Raw genomic sequence first — 21,383 nt, forward strand, 5'->3', positions numbered from 1 at the left:
AGGATCCCAGTGTTTGGATGGGGTCACACTGATCATAATGAGAGAGATAATAAGATGGCCTTTCCAAGGACAAAATTATGTTCTTTCCTGCACTTAACAAGGCAGAAGTGTTAGGTCCTCATTTTTCCATAGCCAAAGTATCCTTCTGACTGAAGCATCTGAAGGGGTTCACAACTCAAGGATGGACTAAAGTTAAGATCTGGAGCACTGGCTCTTCAGACCTTGGCATTCATTGCCCAAGCTATAATTCTGAAATTTTCCTCGAAATTAAAAAGCTTAGCAGATTCTCACAAGATTGTAGAGATGTGACAAGTGTTAGAGATGCACTCTGAGCTGGGCTTAGAGTACCTTATACACACTTCCACTGTCAACACTCCCATCTAGAACACTGTGTCAAATTCAGTTACAAGAAAGCAGAACTGATTCTGGTGCTGCTGCTTCACTGGCCTTGAAGGACTTGGGTTACAGAACTACTACAATCAACCTGACCAAGTCTCTGTCCAAAGCTATGAGAAACTACTGAATGTTCTCCCAAAACATTTCTCTCTCAGGCAATGCAGGTTTTGCTTCAGCCATGCTGCAATGGGGGAAGCACTTTACCCAAATACTTCTTGATGCCAGAAAGCCCTAGCTAGGGTTTTGGGGGAAGGGATTTCAATGCCTCATCTGAAGCGCTATTGGAGTTTTGCATTCCATATTGCTGCACAAGAACTCAACCGAGATTGTGAAAAGAACTTCAGACCAGGCAGACACTGAACCAATCAAGTAAATTTCCTCTCAAGTTGCTGCCCTGGAAATACTTGTTCTTAGTTGTCATAAATTGGCCAGACAAATTTCAGCCCTTGTTGTTGTATCAGTCAGTGCTGACTAAACTAATCTTTCCTGCACCCTGAAGGTCAAAACTTTGCTTCATATGCCTCAGGAGTATCTAGATTGTGTCCAATGCTACACACCCAGAGTTCCACTAATGGAACAGGACTGCCCCTTTCTCTCCCCACACCCTCAAAACCTGCTCCAATCTTCTGGAGTGGATTTTGAGAGTACGAGAAGGGGTTTTGTTGTGCAAGCAGGTCTACTGCACTTGGGAAACAGCAGCACTGGATATGACCCCATGTCCCTATCCTTTTGTCTAAAGCACACAGACACCAAAGAGAACTGATGGCATACTTGACTTTGGTAAACATTATCAGTTGAGTACTCTCCTCCCCAAAGGCACCCCCATTCTTGTTACTCAAGAAAGAAAATGGCAGAAAGGCTAGCCCCCCCACCCAGAATAGTCAGTGCTGCTATCCAACATCCCTTGTTTGGATCCCCCACCTCAAAAGCACCTCAGCTGAATTACATGCTGAAACTACCAGACAGGACTTAATCCAACGCTTTAGCACAGGCCAGCCTACAGTGCAAGTGAGGAGAGTGACAGTTGCCTGGTTCCCTTCCATCTACTGAAGAGAATGAACATTCAGAGTAACGCAAATGTCCCTCTCTAATTGCCAGGTGTTGCACTTGTCTAGCAGAGCAATGTGCTTTATATACAGCCACTCTCCAATTAGATATGAGAGCAAAATGTAATACAACCCTCTCTCCTTGTCTCCCTATTGTAGCTTAGTCTTTGGCTTTTTAGCTGTGTGCTAAAAGAGACAGTAACCATACAAGGAGTAACTTCCAAATGTGATTTTGATTTATTTCCACTTTGATGCAAAACCAAAGCTTTCACTACAGCACAGAGACCAGTTATACAAAAGGTCGTGAGGTGCAGGACATGCAGGATGTGATGTAGGAACACAGAAGGATGGGAGATTATTTCCTTTCACCAGATGCTATGCTGTCTTCTGAGGAACACATTTTAAAGAAACTGAGGAACTGAACTGAAATGTAGCACAACCATTACAACTTCCATGCATCCCTTCAAGTATTGCCCTTCATGGTAGGTTTGCACTCTCCAGACTTCAGATGTTGGGGGTTACAACAATTCTTTGGAAGAGTATCAAGTTCACACTTTTTGAAGTTTCACGGAAGAGTTTAAGGCCAGAACATGTGGGGTTTGTTTTCTCCTTCATCTTCCAAATAAAGATCTAATACTTCATTAAAACCTACATTAAGCTTCGAGCTCAAATCCCAGCCCAATTTTATGGCCGCCAGTACTGAAATTCTTGCCATCGATCAGAGCAGAGAGAGTCAACTTCACACCTGGGAGAAACACAGTGCCATTATTAAGAGAATACAGCAGACTATCAACCAGTAAGGGAGAATAGGGGGGGAAAGTCAGAAGAGAAGACTCGCAGCTGAGAGAACCAGTGTGTGCTAGATCTCAAGGTAATTCTTTGGTAAGACTCCCATGCACCGAGGTTTCTCAGGCAAGTTGTTCTCTCTAGACACACATTGGCTACATTAGCTTCCCTTTGTGGCAGGATTTACTCAAGGCATAATCCAAAAATAAGGTGGCGCATACTGTTCTTTACAGGGTTTGGACCCACTACCCCATGATGCCCTGGAAGTATCACTGGAATTTTCTAACTCGTTTTGTCCTACAGCCAAAATGCAAGCAAAATTAAGGTATGCATTCAATACATTCAACAGTTTACATACCAGGTCGTAAGGTCTGAGTGTAGCCAAGTCCAATGAGGCTGGCATTATTGACTTTGGCCTAGAAAGAAAAAAAGGAACATTCAACAGCGTTACCAGTTTTTACTTGCTTTCCTGAGAAAGTTTATGAAGAGTCAGCAGTCTTCTAGAACTAGATCTATCAGTAAAGAGATGGAAGACGCTGGTAGTTATATGTTGGCAACTGCTTTCTGAGCATAAAAAGTCCCTCCTTCACCAGTCTGGGTAAAGGAATGGTGCCCACACTAGTGGAAACACTAATGTTATTGCCCTTAAGCATCAATGTAGTCAAAATCCATTCTCCTGTGTGTCACGAAGAGGAAATGATCACATGCAATATAGTCAACATTACCCAGAAGGAAGGAAGATTGGATGTTAAACAAAACTTAGGGTAAAGGTAAAGGGTAAAGGGACCCCTGACCATTAGGTCCAGTCGTGACTGACTCTGGGGTTGCGGCGCTCATCTCACTTTACTGGCTGAGGGAGCCGGCGTACAGCTTCTGGGTCATGTGGCCAGCAAGACTAAGCCGCTTCTGGCAAACCAGAGCAGTGCACGAAAACGCCGTTTACCTTCCTGCCGGAGCGGTACCTATTTATCTACTTGCACTTTGACGTGCTTTCGAACTGCTAGGTGGGCAGGAGCAGGGACCGAGCAACGGGAGCTCACCCCGTCGTGGGGATTCGAACCACCCACCTGATCGGCAAGCCCTAGGCTCTGGTTTAACCCACAGCGCCTCCTGTGTCCCTCAAAAAATCCTCAAAAAATCCTCAAAAACACAAAAGGCTTCATTCTTAGTAAGATGATAAACCTAAGTCCTTAACCTACAGGTGGAATACTGCTCCATATAAAACAGTACCCTGCATGCGGAAAGGCTACGTTCAAACCCTTCTCCCAGAGGACATATTCTATATGTAGGAAATTCAATAAGAGCACTCACTCCACCTGAAGTTGGACCTGGCTGAAGACTGATCTACCAAATGAGATCTCAATACAGTACGTAGGACTGCCAAATACACCAAAAATCTCGCAAATAGTGGAAGTCTTCCTACTCCCTAAGTTGATTCTACACAAACAATTCACAGCTAGCATAAAACAAACAAGTGAATTTGTTTTTATAAGACACTAGTCCATACTGAAACTTTCACTTGACAACTCGTATCACTGTAATTGTTCCATATAGGGTTCATACAAAAGGTTAACATAAAACTTCTGCTATTGTTAAGGCTGCTCCAAAGACATCTGAGGCATAAAGCCAAGAGGCAAGGGAAATGGGACAGTGCTATACAATTAACTTGAAATTATCAGCACACATGTATAACATACCTCCAGAGGAGGGCAACCAAAATGGTCAAAGGCCTGGAAACAATGCCTTATGAGGAACGGCTAAGGGAGCTGGGCATGTTTAGCCTGGAGAAGAGGAGGTTAAGGGGTGATATGATAGCCATGTTCAAATATATAAAAGGATGTCACATAGAGGAGGGAGAAAGGTTGTTTTCTGCTGCTCCAGAGAAGCGGACACGGAGCAATGGATCCAAACTACAAGAAAGAAGATTCCACCTAAACATTAGGAAGAACTTCCTGACAGCAAGAGCTGTTTGACAGTGGAATTTGCTGCCAAGGAGTGTGGTGGAGTCTCCTTCTTTGGAGGTCTTTAAGCAGAGGCTTGACAACCATATGTCAGGAGTGCTCTGATGGTGTTTCCTGCTTGGCAAGGGGTTGGACTTGATGGCCCTTGTGGTCTCTTCCAACTCTATGATTCTATGATACTGGGAAGATGGCAAAATTCTTACCGAGACAGAAGCTTTATCATCCAACTGGTACTTGGTGGCAATACCAAACCGAGTGTTATTACTGCCAGCGGTCCAAGCAAGACTGACAGATGTTTCAATGTTGCTATTAACCTTCTGATAGATGGAGCCACCAAATTCAGTGCCATCATTCCTATTTTTTAAGAGATCAAATGAAGATTCAATTTTGCCTTTATAATAGTTTTTCAACAATTGCAAATATTTGCCCTTATTCTCTTTAGCTCTACCCCAGCCTTATTCTAGCTTGTAATGATTTTCTGTTTTTCTAGTCCGTCCCCACCCCACCCTGCTTTTAGGGCTAAGAGTGGCTGACAACAATTTTGAATAAAATGGTTAAATCCGTATATATTCCCTTCTTGTCCTGACATTTTCCCTACTAGACTAGAGGTTCTATAGCTAAAGTTAGACTTAGGTTAATATATGAAGATGCACCAATTATCAGCTGGAATAGGGAAAGATCTGAAATAATGACAAGCATAAAAATGATATTTTTTTCCCCCAGCTGGATTGAGAGGGAAGCACTTTCTGATATGAAGCAGAAAGACCAAATATAAGCTAAAATGTTCCTTTCTAAACTGCACTCTGAATGCAAGAGCAAGTGAATGGAGATTGGAAGGAGCCATTTCCCATCCAGATCTCCTTAGCTTCAGCATGTGCCTTCATGATGGAATATACCCTGCTCCATGCAAATTAACTACCTCGGTGCTAGCATAATGTGAGAGAACCAAAAGTAATTCAACTGTGCAGTCATTTCCTTTTTAATGAGTTCCTGGATCCTGGCAAATGCCCTAGAAATCTACGGAGACTAAGAATTGTGCTCTTTCTGGGAAAGAACCATAGGTGGTCAGAGAAGACTTGGTTTGCAACCTTCAAGACTGAAGGCAAAGGTCACCTTCAACACAACCTCAAATTTAATCCCTTTCATGCATGCATATCGCCTGACTTAGCAGAAAGCTCATATTGCATATTTTATTATGTTTTCTGGTTTCTGTACATTCTGGCCTCCTGACCACAAAGAAATACTTACACATTTGTGTGCAGCTGGAAGTCTGCTGCCTTATATCCCAATGCAAAGTTATTCTGTGAAAGTTTGGACTTGGCTGTGTCGAAAGCCATCTGATACCCAGCAAGCCAACCTTCATAGCCCAGAACAGCCCAGCCATGGATGGTTGGTCCAGCGAGGTCAATATCAACATTACAACCTAGGTTTAGATACTCCCGTTTATAGGATGTCTTCAACTTTCCACTCTTCTTCCTGGGAAGGTGTAAGAACAGGGAATCAAGTTTAATCCCATCTATAACCTCTAGTAGGCATTTCTTACAAACCCATACATTTAGCAGAGAACTGGGCATGAATTACCCCTGCGTGCTACCTGATGTTACATAATTGATTCAGTGTCACTGTCAATATTTCAATACATTCATTTAAAGACAGCCTTAAGCAAAAGAATAGGAAAGCACCTCCTATGTGAGCTAGCAGCTCCAGTACAACAGTCTGCAAGTGGTACCATCACCTATGAGGAAAGCACCCAGCTAAAAGTAGCCCTCTCGAGGGATGAATACTTACCCTGTGTTTGGTACAAACATGGTTTCAAGGGTCAGCTTCAGTCCCTCAGCCAGCTGAAGTGAAAAAAGAAAAACATAGTACTCGTCTTTAAAAAATAATTACTTAATAAGTGGTATTTTCTTCCTACTTTTAACTGCTTCTACTTAGCATTTCTTGTTCTTTGTAAATTATGGTAGTCTGCAGCACAGAAAAATGAAAAAAAAATGTATGATGGAAATCCTAGAGAATCAAAAGTTTTCAAATGTTACAGTCTCTGAAAACCAGGCCATTATACATTACCTCATTATTTAGTGCCACCTGTGATAAAATGGAAGGTTCCCAAATTACATATAACTGAAAAGATCTCACACTTTTTGCCTCAAATACCTAAGTAGCAGCCCAAGTACTTGTTGTTTCTGCATATGTGAATTCATTGACATACTAATTATATTTCTTGGATTGAAACTCAAGAACTCACAAAAGCACACCTAGGCATTAATTTTTGATAGATTATAAAGCAGCTTCACCATTTGATGGTTAAGGTATATTCAGAACACCAATTTTCCCTATCTTCAGAGGTAAGGTGGCTGATAAATGGTGAGAGGACCTTTTCAGCAATGGTGTCTATCTGTAGATATAGTCTGTAGATATCTCCAGATATAATCTACATTACATTACTACCAACCACTAACTTCAGAATCCCTCACCCCCACTTAAAAAACTCCCCACAACATAGAAAAAGCTATTTTACACAACTCATTCTTTCCCCATAAGCCTTTGCTTAATTTCTTCTAGTTTACCTGCTATGCTGAAGTCATGATTCCATTTCCTCTTACCTTATTCTCCATGGACAGTTCTGTCCCCAAGGTGTTGTCAGTGTTCCATTTCTGAGTGAACGTAAGTCCATAATCCTTGAACTTATATTTGGTCTCTAGGCTGCCTGAGGCTTTGCCTGTGTCTGTGTTGGAGGAACCAGTGGTGATAAATTCCTGTAAACATACCACATTTGAATCACAATGCAATTATGTTTTAAAATGAATATGCAATTCCAGCAAATCATGCAAGCTTTAGTTCCGCCTACACAATATGTTTTATAATCACCCTGCAACATTTATTCACATCTGCACTGGATTTCATGGTCCTACCGCATCTAACTTCTCCTTTCTGATGTCTAGAACCAACAATTATGGTTGGTGGAAACAACAAACGCTTCATAAGGTACAAAAAATTACAATATATTGGGTGCTAGACACAGCCACCAGAATGTTCACTGAAGGGCTTTCTGATAATACAGTTTCAATCTTTCCTGATCAATATCCTGCCCTACTTCCAAATATTCTTTTAAGTAATCAGTTTGTGTGCATAAAAGAATTACACATTGACACAGCAGTTTTTTAATCAAGTGTGCAACACAGAAGTTGTGTTACATGAGGCTAATACTTCTTTTCTTCAATAGTGTTGAAAGACTCATACTGCAACTGCTCCATTGACCATCTTAATGGAGCTTGCAGACCACCATTTGAGAACCTCTGGTCTAGGTCATTACTCTTTATTTATTTATTTAAAGCATCTATAAACCACTTATTTTTAAAATGAGCCTTGCATATCAGGCTATATATGTTACTATTCAACAAAAAACCCTTCTAGTCAGCTTGCCTACAGTCTGCCTTTGTTGGCTATTTAGAGCCTAAGAGGCACACACAGACACCTGTAAGCTTTTGTGGCCACCTAAAGCCTATTTTTATGTGCCACAGGAATCAGGCAAGTAGCTGATAATCAGGGTTATAAATAGCCAACTGCCTAATCTAAAGTTATGAGTCTGTGGGCACAGCCCATCTTTTTAGGTTATTTTTTGTGCAGTGATTAGCTTCTTGGTGCTAGATGCTAATGTTGCCTTAGATACTGTACAATTTTACACACATACAAGTGCCTGACAACAACTTACAAGCTAATGAGGAAGAGAAGCAATTGGAAAAAAGAAAACAGGAAGGCAATTTTAGTTCAGAAACATGGTTCAGCTTCAACACAGATTTTCCCTGGCTTAAGAAGGATATGACATCTTGGGTAACTTTCTGTGTGTGTGTGTAGCGGCCAGTTAAAAATAATTCCTAGATCCTCTTTAAAAAGGTTGAGCTGGCGCCAGTGGAGGAGAAATATTTCATTTAACTTTCTTTGTTTGCTGAGTGGGAAGAAAAGAAAGAATCTTGCAGTCATATGATCAGACCAGGATTTTCCTGGCAGCTGCAACAAGATCTGAGTGGGGAAAGCAAGAGCGCACACAACATATGTTACTTTTCATCTTACAACTGTCATATGTGATGGTTGCTTAGACCCCCATATGTCTGGAGTGCCAAGCTCCACTTAATCTGAGCCAATCCCCAAATTCTGCTTTTGACGTGACATTTCAGCTCAGCACATACATGTGGAGTTATAGGTCTTCATGACGTCAGACAGATCAAAAAGGAAGGCCACAGCAGCATAGAGGCCTTCTAGCTTTACATGATTTTGTTGAAACACATGATGGCCAGGAACGTAACCCCTGCATAAGATGCGAGTTACCTGTACTGTGCAGTTTGCAGAAATAAATTTTCTGAAACAATTGAGCAGAACTAGAATACTAATGGTCAAAGGGGTGGCGCATGACAACCAACAAACACCTTGGGAAGGAATAGAGCTCCAAGGAGGGCAATGAAGTGCCACACACCACACTAAAAAGTCTTTCCAAGATCCCTGCACTTAAGAGCCTTCAGAAGATGCTGCTCACATATCTTCAGAAATATGGATATGCATAAGAAGTCCTGTCATTATAAATATACAAACTGCTGCAACTTCCAGGACCACCCTCTTTTCATATACAGTGGTACCTCTAGATACGAATGGAATCCGTTCCGGAGCCCCGATCGCATCTAGAAGCAAACGTAACTAGCGATGGCACGACTGCGCACGCCGCTTTTCGTCGCTTCTGCGCATGATGTCATTTTGAGCGTCTGCGCATGCGCAAGTGGCGAAACCCAGAAGTAACGCACTCCGTTACTTCCGGGTTGCCACGGAGTGCAACTCGAACGCAACCAAGCAAACAAACACACACACACACACAGCGTTTAGGATTCCAAGAGGAGGTTTTTTAAAAAAGCTTAAGTCCTGCTGCAAGGTGAGCAGGGATGCTACTGGCTGGATGGGGAGCTCTCCATGAGCCACCAGTTCCTCACCAACTACTTCAGAGATTTAGTCACCAAGTGATACTACTCAGAAATACTAACTTCTAAATTTGAGGCATGCCTGTGATCACACTGCTGTCTCCAATTCTTTTGACAGTTCAAGTGCAAATGCTACTGATGTATGGAGCTGTACACAATGCAACATTTAGTGTCTGGTTAACCACATTTACGGGACACGTAACCCTTTACCTTTAACCACATTTACTTAGTCATTAGAATGGATTAGGAATGGCAGTGGGTCATGGTCCAAGTACACAAACCTGAAGGAGAAATATATAACAAGAAAGCAAATACGTGGTTCTCTTACCAGCTGAATAAACATCCAAAAATCAGTGTTGCATGTAAAAGGGAGAAGTCGCGTTAGAAGTTAGCATCTTTAATAAGTCAGTAAAGGTGAACCAATCCAAGTATCCATACTGCCACTTCCACTTGCAGAGTCAGATTGTTTAAGCCATAGTTCTAGCTCTAAACTCCTTCAAATGATTACCTCTCCCCACTACAGCTATTCTGAACATGGCAGACAAGTGGACAGGTCATTTGTCACCAGTCCAAATCCTTTCTTCACAGTTTACTAACAGCTGCTCTATGAGATGTCAAGCACTCAGGAGTCAAGCCTCAAAACACTAAAGCTAATACTGCATGGAGAGGTCCTAAGTATAACCTTCAGGACACCCCAAACATACAGGAGAAGCAGAATGTTAGGTGTGTACATTGACTCTGCCAATGCTGTAAAGGTAATATTAGTGCTCCATAAACTCTACTGTTGCAACAATAATTCAAAGTACTCATTACTTACCACTCCGCTGGAAGACTTGGTCTTCAACTCTAGCTTGACCATTCCAAACCCTGAAATTGCCAAAACATTAGTTTCTTATTTATACCACAATAAATGAATGAGAAACAAAGCCCAAGAAGTAACAAGTTGGGTGCATCTGCCTTTAAAAGGTGCTTGTGATGAGCACGAATAAAAAGAGAGGCCAGCTTAGCTCTAATGGAAATTCTAGGAATCACTTGACAGAGACCCACATATTTTGGCAGGCACTGGCAACATCTGGTTGACTGAACAACTCTGATTCAGGGAACTAATGGCGTCCCATCTCATTACAAGGGTCCTGTTGGATCAGATCTAGCACTCAACTACCACAGCAGCCAAACAGATGCCTATGGAAAGGCCATAAACAGGATGTGAGTACATGTTCACTTTTTGGAATCGTGCTAAGATTTGGACATTTTGGGTGCATTTTAAGTAAAGTACCTCCAAAGAACAGCTCAAAGACAATCAACAAACCCCTTTAAACTCAGGGAAACTGATATGGAGCTCACCTATGTTATGCCATACTTCATATTCTCAAAATTCCACTAAAGTTGCAGCGTTGCTGCAGAGACAATCCCAGAGCTGAATATGCAAGCCAATATGTGGTGCAGAGCCCGCTTTAATAAGCCTAATGTGAGCCAATAGGAGGTTCCATGCCAGTTTGTGAAATCTGCAATCACCATAGAATGGAGGCCCTCATCCATCTTGAGAGATTATGGACAAAGTCAGATGAGGAGAGTCAGAAAGCAGAAGACTGAAATGCAAGTGTTGCAGGCACCAGCTCAAAACCAATTGATTCATCTGAGAATTTAAGAGATGGGCTTTCCTTCCTGCTAGTGCTAGTTTTTAGCTCGTGTTACATTTTTGGAGAAAATGAATATACACTTTAAATAAAATATAGCATTTAAATAAAACAAGCATTAACTAAATCAGCAAGGGATGAAAGCAAGGCCATCAATCCAATAAAAACTCTTAAGGATGGATGACAGATTGATAGAGTGAAGAAGGATAGAGAACTAGGCGAAGGAGCAAGAACATTTCAAAGATGTGAACAAAAATACGCCATTCTTAACACATCTGAAGACCTTTAGCAACAGATTTCCAAAATATTTAGAGAATATATGCATAATGCTAGCATTTCTGGCCATTGTCCTGCTTACCATATCCTTTGTTGAATACATCCCTGGCAGATTTCCCCAGGTCACAGTAGGATGGTGGGATAGCCATGGGGTCTGGAAGAAGCAAAAAAAACCCAGTACATATTTGGAAATAAATGAGCATGTATGAACACCATTCTCAGCAATTTCTTGCCACTACCTTACATGTCACATATGATGAAGAACCATGAGTCTATTCATAAATCTTCCTTTCCGACTATCAAGAATTTTTTCGAGGGCAAATAAATAATCCAAAATTTGATAGAAAGATTTAATAGTTTGAGTTCAATAACATATTTATTCCATGGCACAGTCTGCTAAGCCAACAACTTCTTTCTCTTGTGTATGGTTCCAAGAGCAACAGAATGGCTCCTTTGTATCAACAGCTTCCTCATCAACCTTAAAAGCCTTTGATCCAAAATTCATATTGGCTCCCCCCCACCCCACTGCCACCCACAGAAAATTGCCAGGCTTGTGGGAAGTGACAAGTCTTTTTACAGCAAGGCCAAACTCCACTAAAGATACTTGCTGCTTGATTACTTGGGGAAGTAGTTTCGTTGCATTATTCCATTATTCCATGTACTGGAAAACCTTGTCTTAAGGAAATAAATTTAGTGGTAAAAACTAAATTGGCTGTTGACTCTACCCTATGAGGTGTTGACCTATTGGGCTGTACAGAGAAACTTATGCATAGTTATCTTGCTACTCCCAAGCATCTATTTCCATTTCCCCCCTAAAGCATAGCAGGAGTTCTTCTGAACTTTGCTGAAGAAATCTATTCTTGGTACATTCCTCTCCAATGTCACCTTCAGGAAGATAGCAGCGGTCAAAACGCAGATCTGCTTTGCAAGTCTGACATGTGGGATATCAGCAAGCCAGCTTTGTGCTGCTGGATAACATAACTCTTGCTTTTAAACACATCATCTTAGTATTAAGCTTCTAAAAAAAATTCTTTAATATCTGAACTTCCATATACGTATAGATACCTGGGGGTCTAGCAGGACCACAGCTGAACATGGTTGCAGACTTCTTATTTCACAATTTAGCTCCTAAATCATTTACTTCTCAACGTGAACCTACAGGACTCTCCTCTAGCTCTTTGATATACACCTGTCAAATATGGGGGGGAAATGCATGCATCATTAAAGATCAAAGCTATCACTTATAATACCTGCAACCACTACTTTTACACTCACTGTAACGCAATGTTTATACCAAACCTTCAAGGACAGCATGACAGGCAAACTTTAAAAAAAAATACACATTAATATCACTACTCTACTAGTTACAGATAGGTAGCCGTGTTGGTCTGCCATAGTCAAAACAAAAAAAATTCCTTCCAGTAGCACCTTAAAGACCAACTAAGTTAGTTCTTGGTATGAACTTTCGTGTGCATGCACAGTGTATCTGAAGAAGTGTGCATGCACACGAAAGCTCATACCAAGAACTAACTTAGTTGGTCTTTAAGGTGCTACTGGAAGGAATTTTTTTTGTTTTGACTACTCTACTAGGTTTAACCCCTGAAGGAAAGGAGCCGCTTCATATAAGTCCAGAGGTGTGAAAAGCATGTATGTGCAATATGTGGGGGATAGGGACAGGGAGATAGTATATGTGGCCATGTGCACTGGGAAACTGTTTACTACTGGCTTCTCAAATGTACACATAAGTTATACATAACATTCACATATGACAGGTCTACTTGAAGAGACCCTTACCTTACTATACATCAGACCAACCTCTCCCTTGGAAAAGGGAATATGACACCTATGATTATCATTATCAAACGCCTGCCAGCTATAGAGGCTCCAAGCCTCCTGCTTGGGGGGGAAAGGGAGTATCTGTATGCAGTCAGCTCTTGTAATTACTGGCAGCAGTGCATTCTGAATTCAGCCATTCAATTCCTAATCCAGCTCTTCAGTTCATTCAGGTGAGTCAATTCTTTCTATAAAGTAGATTCACTAAAAAGCATGGATCCAACCTAAGCCTGACCATTCTAATTCTTTCAATAATAAATCATGGTTCCAAGCTTTCCTCAAGTCAAATTAACATTGATTCTGGAGGTATTTCAAATCAGCCTCCCCATTTTAGGCAGAATGTGTTAATCTGGACTCTCCAAGTGGAGATGGCTTTTTATTTTATGTTTGTCTGCTTGCTTCCTATATGCCTCTCAAAGTATTTTTTTACCCCCTTCAATTTCTTCTCCCTTTTCCTTTCACATATAATTTGTGCCCTATTCCCACCCCCAAGTACAGGCAATTTCTTCCATCCCTCCTCCCAGCTCCTTGTACATTCACTTCCTCCTATACCAGCTACCCTCTCTATTCCCAGTTTATCATGACTTTTAGAGCTGCTGTTTGTATCTGTCCCCTGTGAGAAGGGGTGGACTGCAGTGCTAACACTGATCTGGAAGTGGGCTAGTTCTTCCTCTTTGGCGATCACTCGTAGCCAAGTAAGATTGTCTTCCATTAACACGGTTTTAACAAAGAGGCCCTAAGTGACCGTGGAGGCCAATTCTGGATCCACACGTCCTTTCACAGTGGGGACATTGGTTTCCGGAGGGGGGGAGTTGATCACGGTGTGGCTTTGCCAAGCATGCCTTCCTCTTAGCACATTTCTCCCTTACGTCCTGAGTTCGAGTGTCTTCAAAGCCCATGACAGTGTTTCCCAGTTGTCAGTGTTTATACTACATTTTTTAATATTTGCCTTGAGACAGTCTTTAAACTTCTTTTGTTGACCACCAGCAATAGAGTAGTTGCTTTGGAAGACAATCATCAGGCATCCGCACATGACTAGTCCAACGAAGGTAATGTTGAAGAATTATTGCTTCAACACTGGTATCTTTGCTTCTTCCAGTGGGCTAGTGCCCAATGGTGGTCCCCAGTCCTCAGTTTCAGAAATTATGATCTATACTAATTGGCGCCTATAAAAAACCCTTGTCAACTGAATGCAAGGCAGGAAAAAGAAAATGTCTGAAGACATTTATACTCCCAAGAAAGACAAAGGTACTAATCACTAGTTTTCTTTTTCCCAACCCTTCCTTTTCTGGTGAAATTCTGTACTGTGCATCCATCATTTCAGCCTAATATAATGTTTTACCACCAAGCCAAGCCAGCCCAATGAAAGATACCAACCTTCTGTGTGCCATCCATGTACATTGTAGTATTGCACTTTAGGAATATTTTAGATAAGAACAATTTGTATTGTTGTAGACAGAATAGTTTTCAAAGGTAGCATTAGAAGCAATAATTATTATTTTGTTCTTTTCTTTTTGCTCTTCCCAAGATTTTTTTTAAAAAATTCACAATACAATAAAATTGTATTCAGAAACATTAAAAATAGTGCCAATAATAATAGTAATCATCATCAACATCATCATAAAGTTTATTTTCATCTTGGCTTCTTCCACCCTCTGCCTCAAATAAGAGATTGTATTTTTAAGGAAATTAAATTGTAACATATTTAGCATTATTGATCTGCAGTGTTGCAGTTTTGAGACTAAGAGATCAGTGGAAAAAAAACCAGAGTACTAATTTATTGGCTTTTATAAACATATTGTTTCATTCATGATTTTTTTTTTTTTTTAGTTTTCAAATTGAAGCCCACTCTGCTTTTAATTAATGTGCTATTTCTAACAGGTTCCCCAATTGGTTAATTTTCAGCTGAACCAGAAGAGAAGGCAAAAGAGTTATTGTAAGAAAGCAGTACTGAGTTATGTGGGGGCTTTATGCTCCAACCAATCCTTGGGACTACCACCTGCCAGGGTCTGTACAGACTTAACGTCCATCAGGTGTAGTGCCCAGCCAGCCTGTATTGATTCACATATCAGCCATTTCTGTATGTGCCAATGCCACATACTGAATGAAACATGGACTGGATTTTCCTATTCCAAAACTGCAATTGTTATGCAGCTTTTCAAGAAGTTGCAGTCAAATGCCAGACATTCAGACATCAAATCATTCCAAGTTCAGTGCTGGCACCAACATATCCAGCGTACCTAGTGTGTGACTACTCACCTGGCTGCATAGCACGACTATGAGAAGCTCAAAGGCTACTACTGTCATCCCCAGCCAGCATGGCTATGCTGACTGGAGTTGATGGGAGTTGTAGTCCAAAATGTCTGACAGGCAACAGGCTGAGGAAGGCTGAGCTAAGATCTGCCTGTTTACAGCTCTCATACAACAGGGTTTAAAGTAAGCACTCAAAACCACCCACCCACTTCTCCAGTCTTTCCTGGGTGTAAAAAAATTGCTTCCTTGAGACAGTGACAAAATTCACTTTGATATCTATAACTATGATAAGGTAATATTGGCCTCTCCTGGCAGATCTGCCTGCCCATCCAATGCTCCTATTATCTTTGCCACTCAAAACGTTTCCTATAGCTCTAAACCAACTTCCTTGTTAGTGATAACATTTTAAAAGGTTGGCATTTCAGAAGGAAACCAAAGCAGCATGAGTTTAACCATACTACCCTTTCATTTTCAGCAGCAGCAGCTCCCTCTTTGGAGTTGCTCCGCAAGGAATCACAATTAGAATGACCATGAAGAAGAGAGGTAAGCACGTGTGGATGAACCTGGGCACACACGGCTGCAAGAATAGATATATACGCTTGAGCAAGATTGAGAGGTGCTACTGAATGCAGTCCACCTGCAGATTTACAATAGTCCTGGGAGCCAAAAGAGCCGGGCAACTCCTATGTCCACCCAATACAATCATTGTGGGGTTACTACAAATTTCAGGAGGTATCACACACACACACACAAAAAGCCCTATGGCCACAGCACTTATTGTGGAATTATCAGTATGGAACTTCCCCCCCTTAGTTCTGCATCAAAATAGTAGTATTTTTGTTTAAAATAAAATGCTCAATTGCTGAGATTCCAAGCAATTCCACTGACATTGTCATGAATGTGACACCTCAGGAGATTTCACAAAAGTTGTATGCCTATCTACAACTCTCATGCTTCCATTTAATGATGGATGAATAGGAATTGTGTATATGCTCTAATTCAGTTATTGCCAGGGCTTAAGCTTGCAAAGATTTACTTTTGAGTCCAGTTAAACATTGCTCTCTCTTACATCCATAACTTACCAGCATGTCTGTCAGACATAGATAGTGGAGTCCTTGCTTAAAATTCTTGCTCAGCCTCAAAGCTCTTTGGATAACCATCCCCTCCAAATGAGGGGGCAGTACAAGCTATCCTGAGCTCTTTGAAAGAGATCAAAGCAGAAAATACCATGCATGTACAAATGAGCATCACCATCTCAAGACTCTCTCTGTGCAGATTTTAAAATCTACGTTTTTCAGAGCAAGGCCAACACATTTTTAAACCAAGCCACTGAATTCCAATAAGCCTACTAACAACTGCTGACACCATGCAAGTACAAACCGCCTTTAACTGTGGTTTTATTGTCACATATTCCCTTTTGCTGTTACCCAAAAGCAGAGTTAGAAACGCAGATATGTAAACTAATTGCCAAATGGCACCTTAAACCTGGGTTACGGTCGCCACAACAGAATATCTAAGCACTATCCTTATTTCTATACTGCTTTACATTTTAAAGAAAAAAAACCCTAAATGATATACAACACAACACATTAAAACATCAAATAAAACAATCCAGAATAAAACAAATTTAAGCCTCAAGGAAAATATTTCAGATTCTTCTCTAAGTGACATTTTGCTTTCCACATATTTATTTACTTACTTAATTTATAGAGCTGCCCCATAGCAGAAGTACTTTAGGAAACCAGTGTGGGACAGTGCTTAGAGTGTCGGACTAGGACCTGGGAGATCAGGGTTCAAATCCCCACTCAGTCATGAAGCTCACTGAGTGAACATGGAGTCAGTCACAGTCTCTTAATTTACCTCAAAGAGTCACAGCAGGGATTAATTGGGGGTGGTGGTGGGGAAACCATGTACTCCTTGGAGGAAAAGGTGGGAGATAAATGCAATAACTAAGTTATTCTGCCTACCTGCTTAAGAAAGCTGGAGGGTCCAGCCAGATGGAGATGTCAGTTGCCACCTGGCATTCAAAGATCTCCATGTGGTCACAACTGGACCTGCACAGTTCACAAAATGCACCTGATGCCTGGCTAATTTTGAACACTGCTTAAAAGAAGAGGAAGAAACCATAATAGCTTGTGCTTTGCACAGCAAAGGTCCTAGGTTCAATTTCTTGGTTATCTCCATTTAAACAAAAAAGGAGGATCAGGAAGCAGGTGATGTTAAGCCCTGGAGAGTTGCTACCAGTCAGAGGAGACCATGATGAGCTACACAGGCTCCCATCACCCCTTGCTATGGGCCATGCTGGCTGGGGCTGATGGGACTTTCAGTCCAGCAACATCCAGAGGCCACTACATTGGCTAACCCCGAACTAGACTGATAAACAACCCGATCCCACACAAAGCAATTTCACACATTCCCATAGTTCACCTGTCAATAAACTGCATGTAGAATTATTAATTGCATCTTTATCACCCCACCATCACTACTTGTTCTCTAAACAGTGTTCAAAATTAGCCAGGCGCCAGACTACTGGCCACTTGTGACCAAGTGAAGCTGCTTGGGCACTGCCAGGATGGTGCCTGACATCACCACCATCTGGAAGTGCATACCTGGGAATCTTGGGGTCTTAATTGTTTTCACACACTGATTCCACATCTTGCAGAATTCTATCAGTTACATTTTATCTGCACAATCAGAATGAATTTCAGGAACCAATATGCTTTTTCTGTGCAGCCTGAGAAGGAGCAGTGAACAATGTTATAGTGAATTGTTGCTTGTCTTCACTTACCCCAACCCACAGTTCACAGCTGTGAATAATATTATTATGTTATGAATGGTCTGTTACCATTATGAAAAACAGGTTGGAATAGGCTACAACTGCTGTATTTCAAAAAGTGAAAATCCGGACACACACAAAATACCACTTTTGAGCTATTTTTTGGGGAAATCAGCAAAAACGACACTGCTGACATGGCTTACCATACATCTGGATTCTCCCAGACATTTTGCCGATTTCCGCTGGGACAGTGCTTCCAACTACAGTAGTCCAGGAAATTCTGGACGTATGGCAACCCTAGAACAGGCCGTTATATGTGGGCTGTCCCTGGATAAAGTGACCTTTCTTCTTTAAGCTCTCAAAGTTCTTAACCTAGCTCAGGCTTCCTCAACCTCGGCCCTCCAGGTATTTTTGACCTACAACTCCCATGATCCCTAGCTAGCAAGACCAGTGGTCAGGGATGATGGGAAATGTAGTCTCAAAAATATCTGGAGGGCCAAGGCTGAGGAAGCCTGACCTGACTCAAAGTTGCCATCTGTTAGCCAGATGTTTAACTGATAATCAATCATGATCAGTCCATCATTTGAAAAATAAAACTTTAGAACAGTCTTGCCCCAAAATGGAAACCAGAAGTTCTGTTCTGGTGGCTATAACCTTGGTTTAATGAGCCATTTGGTGCCTAGCTTATATATCTGAGTTTCTGACACTATCTCTAAAGAGCTTGAGATGGCAGACAAGCCTGCACACTTTAACCTGACAACAACCCTGTGAAGCAGCCTATGCAGAGGGATGGGGGTGGGAATCCCCAAAGCCATCCAGTGAGCAGAGATTTGAACCTGTGGCTTCCTCTTGCTCTCAGTTTTTTCTCTGGAACGCACTTGCAGAATAAAAATTTGCTGGCACCACACCGTATCAATGAGAAATACATTGGAAAGCACGATTAGCAGTGCCCTCGGTATCCTGACACTTGACAGTCTTGCTCTCATACTGAAACTATTCATATTCCGCAAGTAATTTTTTTAGAAAAATACTTTGATGCCATAATATATCACACCACACTGAAATGTTCAGATGTTGCCCTTGAACCTTCCCGCCCCGCCTGCCAGCTTCTCCCTTTGGGTTCTGCTGCCTCAATTTCTTCATTGGTTTTTATTCTGCTCATTTTGTATGCCGAAGACCGCCAAATACATAGGACGCCGCCGCCGCCGCCGCCGCTGCCGCCGTGGCGGGGTCTCCGCGTCTCCCCGCCGCCCTCCCCTCCCCCCTCGCGAGCGCGGCCTTGGCAACAGCCCTCAGGCGGCGAGAGGCCGGGCGGGCGGGCGGGCGGGCGGAGGGGGGCTGGAGGGAGGCCCGCCCGCCCGCCCTCAGAGGAGCCCCTCGCTCGGCAGCGCTTCCCCACAAGGCCCTCGGCGCCCCAGGCCAAGCCGGCCCTCTCCGCGCCCTCCACCCGAAGCCTCAGGCGGCCCCGCTCGCCGTTGCGAGGGCGTCGCCGGGCTCCTCCAGCCGCGAGCCGCTTCCCTCGCCGCGCACCTCAAGGGCCGCTGCCGCCTCCGCCTCCTCCGTCAGTCCGTCCCTCCTTGTCAAGCTGAAGGTCTCCGTCTCCGCGCACTGCGCAGGCGTAACGCTCGGGGCCCGACTCTGGCCCCGCCCCCTTGCCGGAGCTTGCGTCTCAAGGCGCAGGCGCGGCACCAGCCTCTGCCCCGCCTCTCTTTCTCTCGCGTCATCTCTGCGCAAGCGCACCGATTCCTTCCGAGGCGCAAGGTGGGGCTCCCTGGCCGCCTGCTCTTCGCGAAGGGGGAGGCACCCCGGGGCCATCTAGTCCAACCCCCCGCGAGGCAGGAAACGTTTGCTCCACGTGGGGCTCGAACCCACAACCAGGAGATTAAGAGTCTCACGCTCCACAGACTGGGCTGCCCCCGTTTTTTGTTTTTGATTTCCAGTTACAAATAAATTAGAGATAAAAAAGGAGAACAGTAAAGATAATACCAATAATAACAACATTTGTCCATTTATTCCTGCTCTGCATTGTCTCGTTTCTTAACCAATTACTGAGTCACAAGAGAACTGTTGTTCTATGACTTCTAAGCTTAGGAGTATTTGGTGAGTTACTTTGTCCAAAAAATTTGAGAGTCTGTGTACAGCGTCCACTGGGTCACCTTTATACTGTACACATGTTGACACTCTTAAAAAGCTCTAGTTAACAAGACATAGTAAACTCTTACAGAAGTTATACTAGTTTTTCTTCTATATGCTTGGTAGTTCTATCTTTAACAATACTTTACACCAGTTTTCTTGGAACAGACATTAAATTAACCAACCTGTAATTTCCAGCAAAAAGCCCCTGGATTGCTTTTTAAAAATGGTGTTCCCTTGACTGCTTTCCAGTCCTCAGATATGGAGGCTGTTCTTAGCAACAGGTTAAATATTTTTGTTAGAAGATCAGCAATTGCACATTTTTGTTATTTAAGAATTCTTGGGGGCTTGCCATCCAGACCTAGTGATCTGTTAGTTCTTATTTAAGAAGGCCCATTACTTTGATTTGTCTAAATTTGTGTTTTTGTTTTCCTCACTGGACGAAACTACCTGAGCTCCTAGTGCTTTGTATGTTAGTACCAACACCCTGTACATGGGCCAGCAGCAGATTGGCAGGCAGTGCAAATCCTGAAAGCATGGTTAATATCCTGGCGGGAGGGAGTGGGTGGCACTGTGGTCTAAACCACTGAGCCTCTTGGGCTTGCCGATCGGAAGGTTGGTTTGAATCCATGCAATGGGGTGAGTTCCCATTGCTCTGTCCCAGCTGCTGCCAACCTAGCAGTTCGAAGGTACGCCCAAAAGTGCAAGTAGATAAATGGGTACCGCTGCAGCGGGAAGGTAAACGGCATTTCCATGCACTCTGGTTTCTGTCATAGTATCCCATTGTGCCAGAAGCGGTTTAGTCATGCTGGTCACAACTCAGAAAGCTGTCTGTGGACTGGACCTAACCGTCTAGGGGTCATTTACCTTTACCTTACCTTATATCCTGGCTAAAGCCTCCTGCCCAACCTCAAAGAGTAGCCCCATATAGAATGCATTACTGTACAGTAATCCAATCCAATGCATGGACAGTTGTGTCCAAACTATCCCAATCCAGGAATGGCTCCAACTATCTTACCAGCCTAACCCATCTTAGCAGTCTGAAGTGGTATAGCCCACCCAACACTTCGGTCCCATCACCTCATTTACAGAACAGGCATCCAAAGGGTATTCTGCAGAGGTGTGTCTGTCATGTCAACATCATTTAGGAATATACCTGTGTCTATGATTTTATGGGCAAAGGAACAATAGAGATTTGGGGGGTAGGGAAATGGTAGATGGAATCAGCCAAGGAGAGGCAGAGCCAACTTAGTTTTGTGCCCCTGCTCCTTGCTGCTGAAGAGTGCATCAAGCCCATCTCCTCCAGCATGCCATCCCCACAG

At 42.7% G+C, this 21,383-nt stretch overlaps 1 protein-coding gene across 5 annotated transcripts; it reads right to left on the minus strand.

Annotated features, from left to right (window-relative positions):
* Nucleotides 1-1,656: 1,656 nt before the first annotated feature.
* Nucleotides 1,657-19,584, minus strand: VDAC3 (voltage dependent anion channel 3). Of its 5 annotated transcripts, none has more exons than XM_081921377.1 (10): nt 19,459-19,574; nt 12,132-12,255; nt 11,149-11,220; nt 9,971-10,020; nt 6,793-6,945; nt 5,978-6,030; nt 5,438-5,665; nt 4,393-4,543; nt 2,587-2,644; nt 1,657-2,187 (listed from the first exon to the last, which is right to left on the minus strand). In XM_081921377.1, the coding sequence occupies exons 2-10, from the start codon at nt 12,160-12,162 to the stop codon at nt 2,096-2,098; spliced, it is 888 nt and encodes a 295-aa protein (XP_081777503.1). In that variant the 5' UTR covers nt 12,163-12,255; nt 19,459-19,574; the 3' UTR covers nt 1,657-2,095. The 5 variants fall into 5 exon arrangements, with proteins under 5 accessions (XP_081777503.1, XP_081777504.1, XP_081777506.1 ...); XM_081921378.1 differs by lacking the exon at nt 19,459-19,574 and adding an exon at nt 15,159-16,737; XM_081921380.1 differs by lacking the exon at nt 12,132-12,255 and having other exon boundaries at nt 19,459-19,549.
* Between the last annotated feature and the right edge of the window lie 1,799 nt (nt 19,585-21,383).

The sequence above is a fragment of the Podarcis melisellensis genome, assembly GCF_964234715.1.
Source record: "Podarcis melisellensis genome assembly, chromosome: 8".
Classification (NCBI taxonomy): Eukaryota; Metazoa; Chordata; class Lepidosauria; order Squamata; family Lacertidae; genus Podarcis; species Podarcis melisellensis.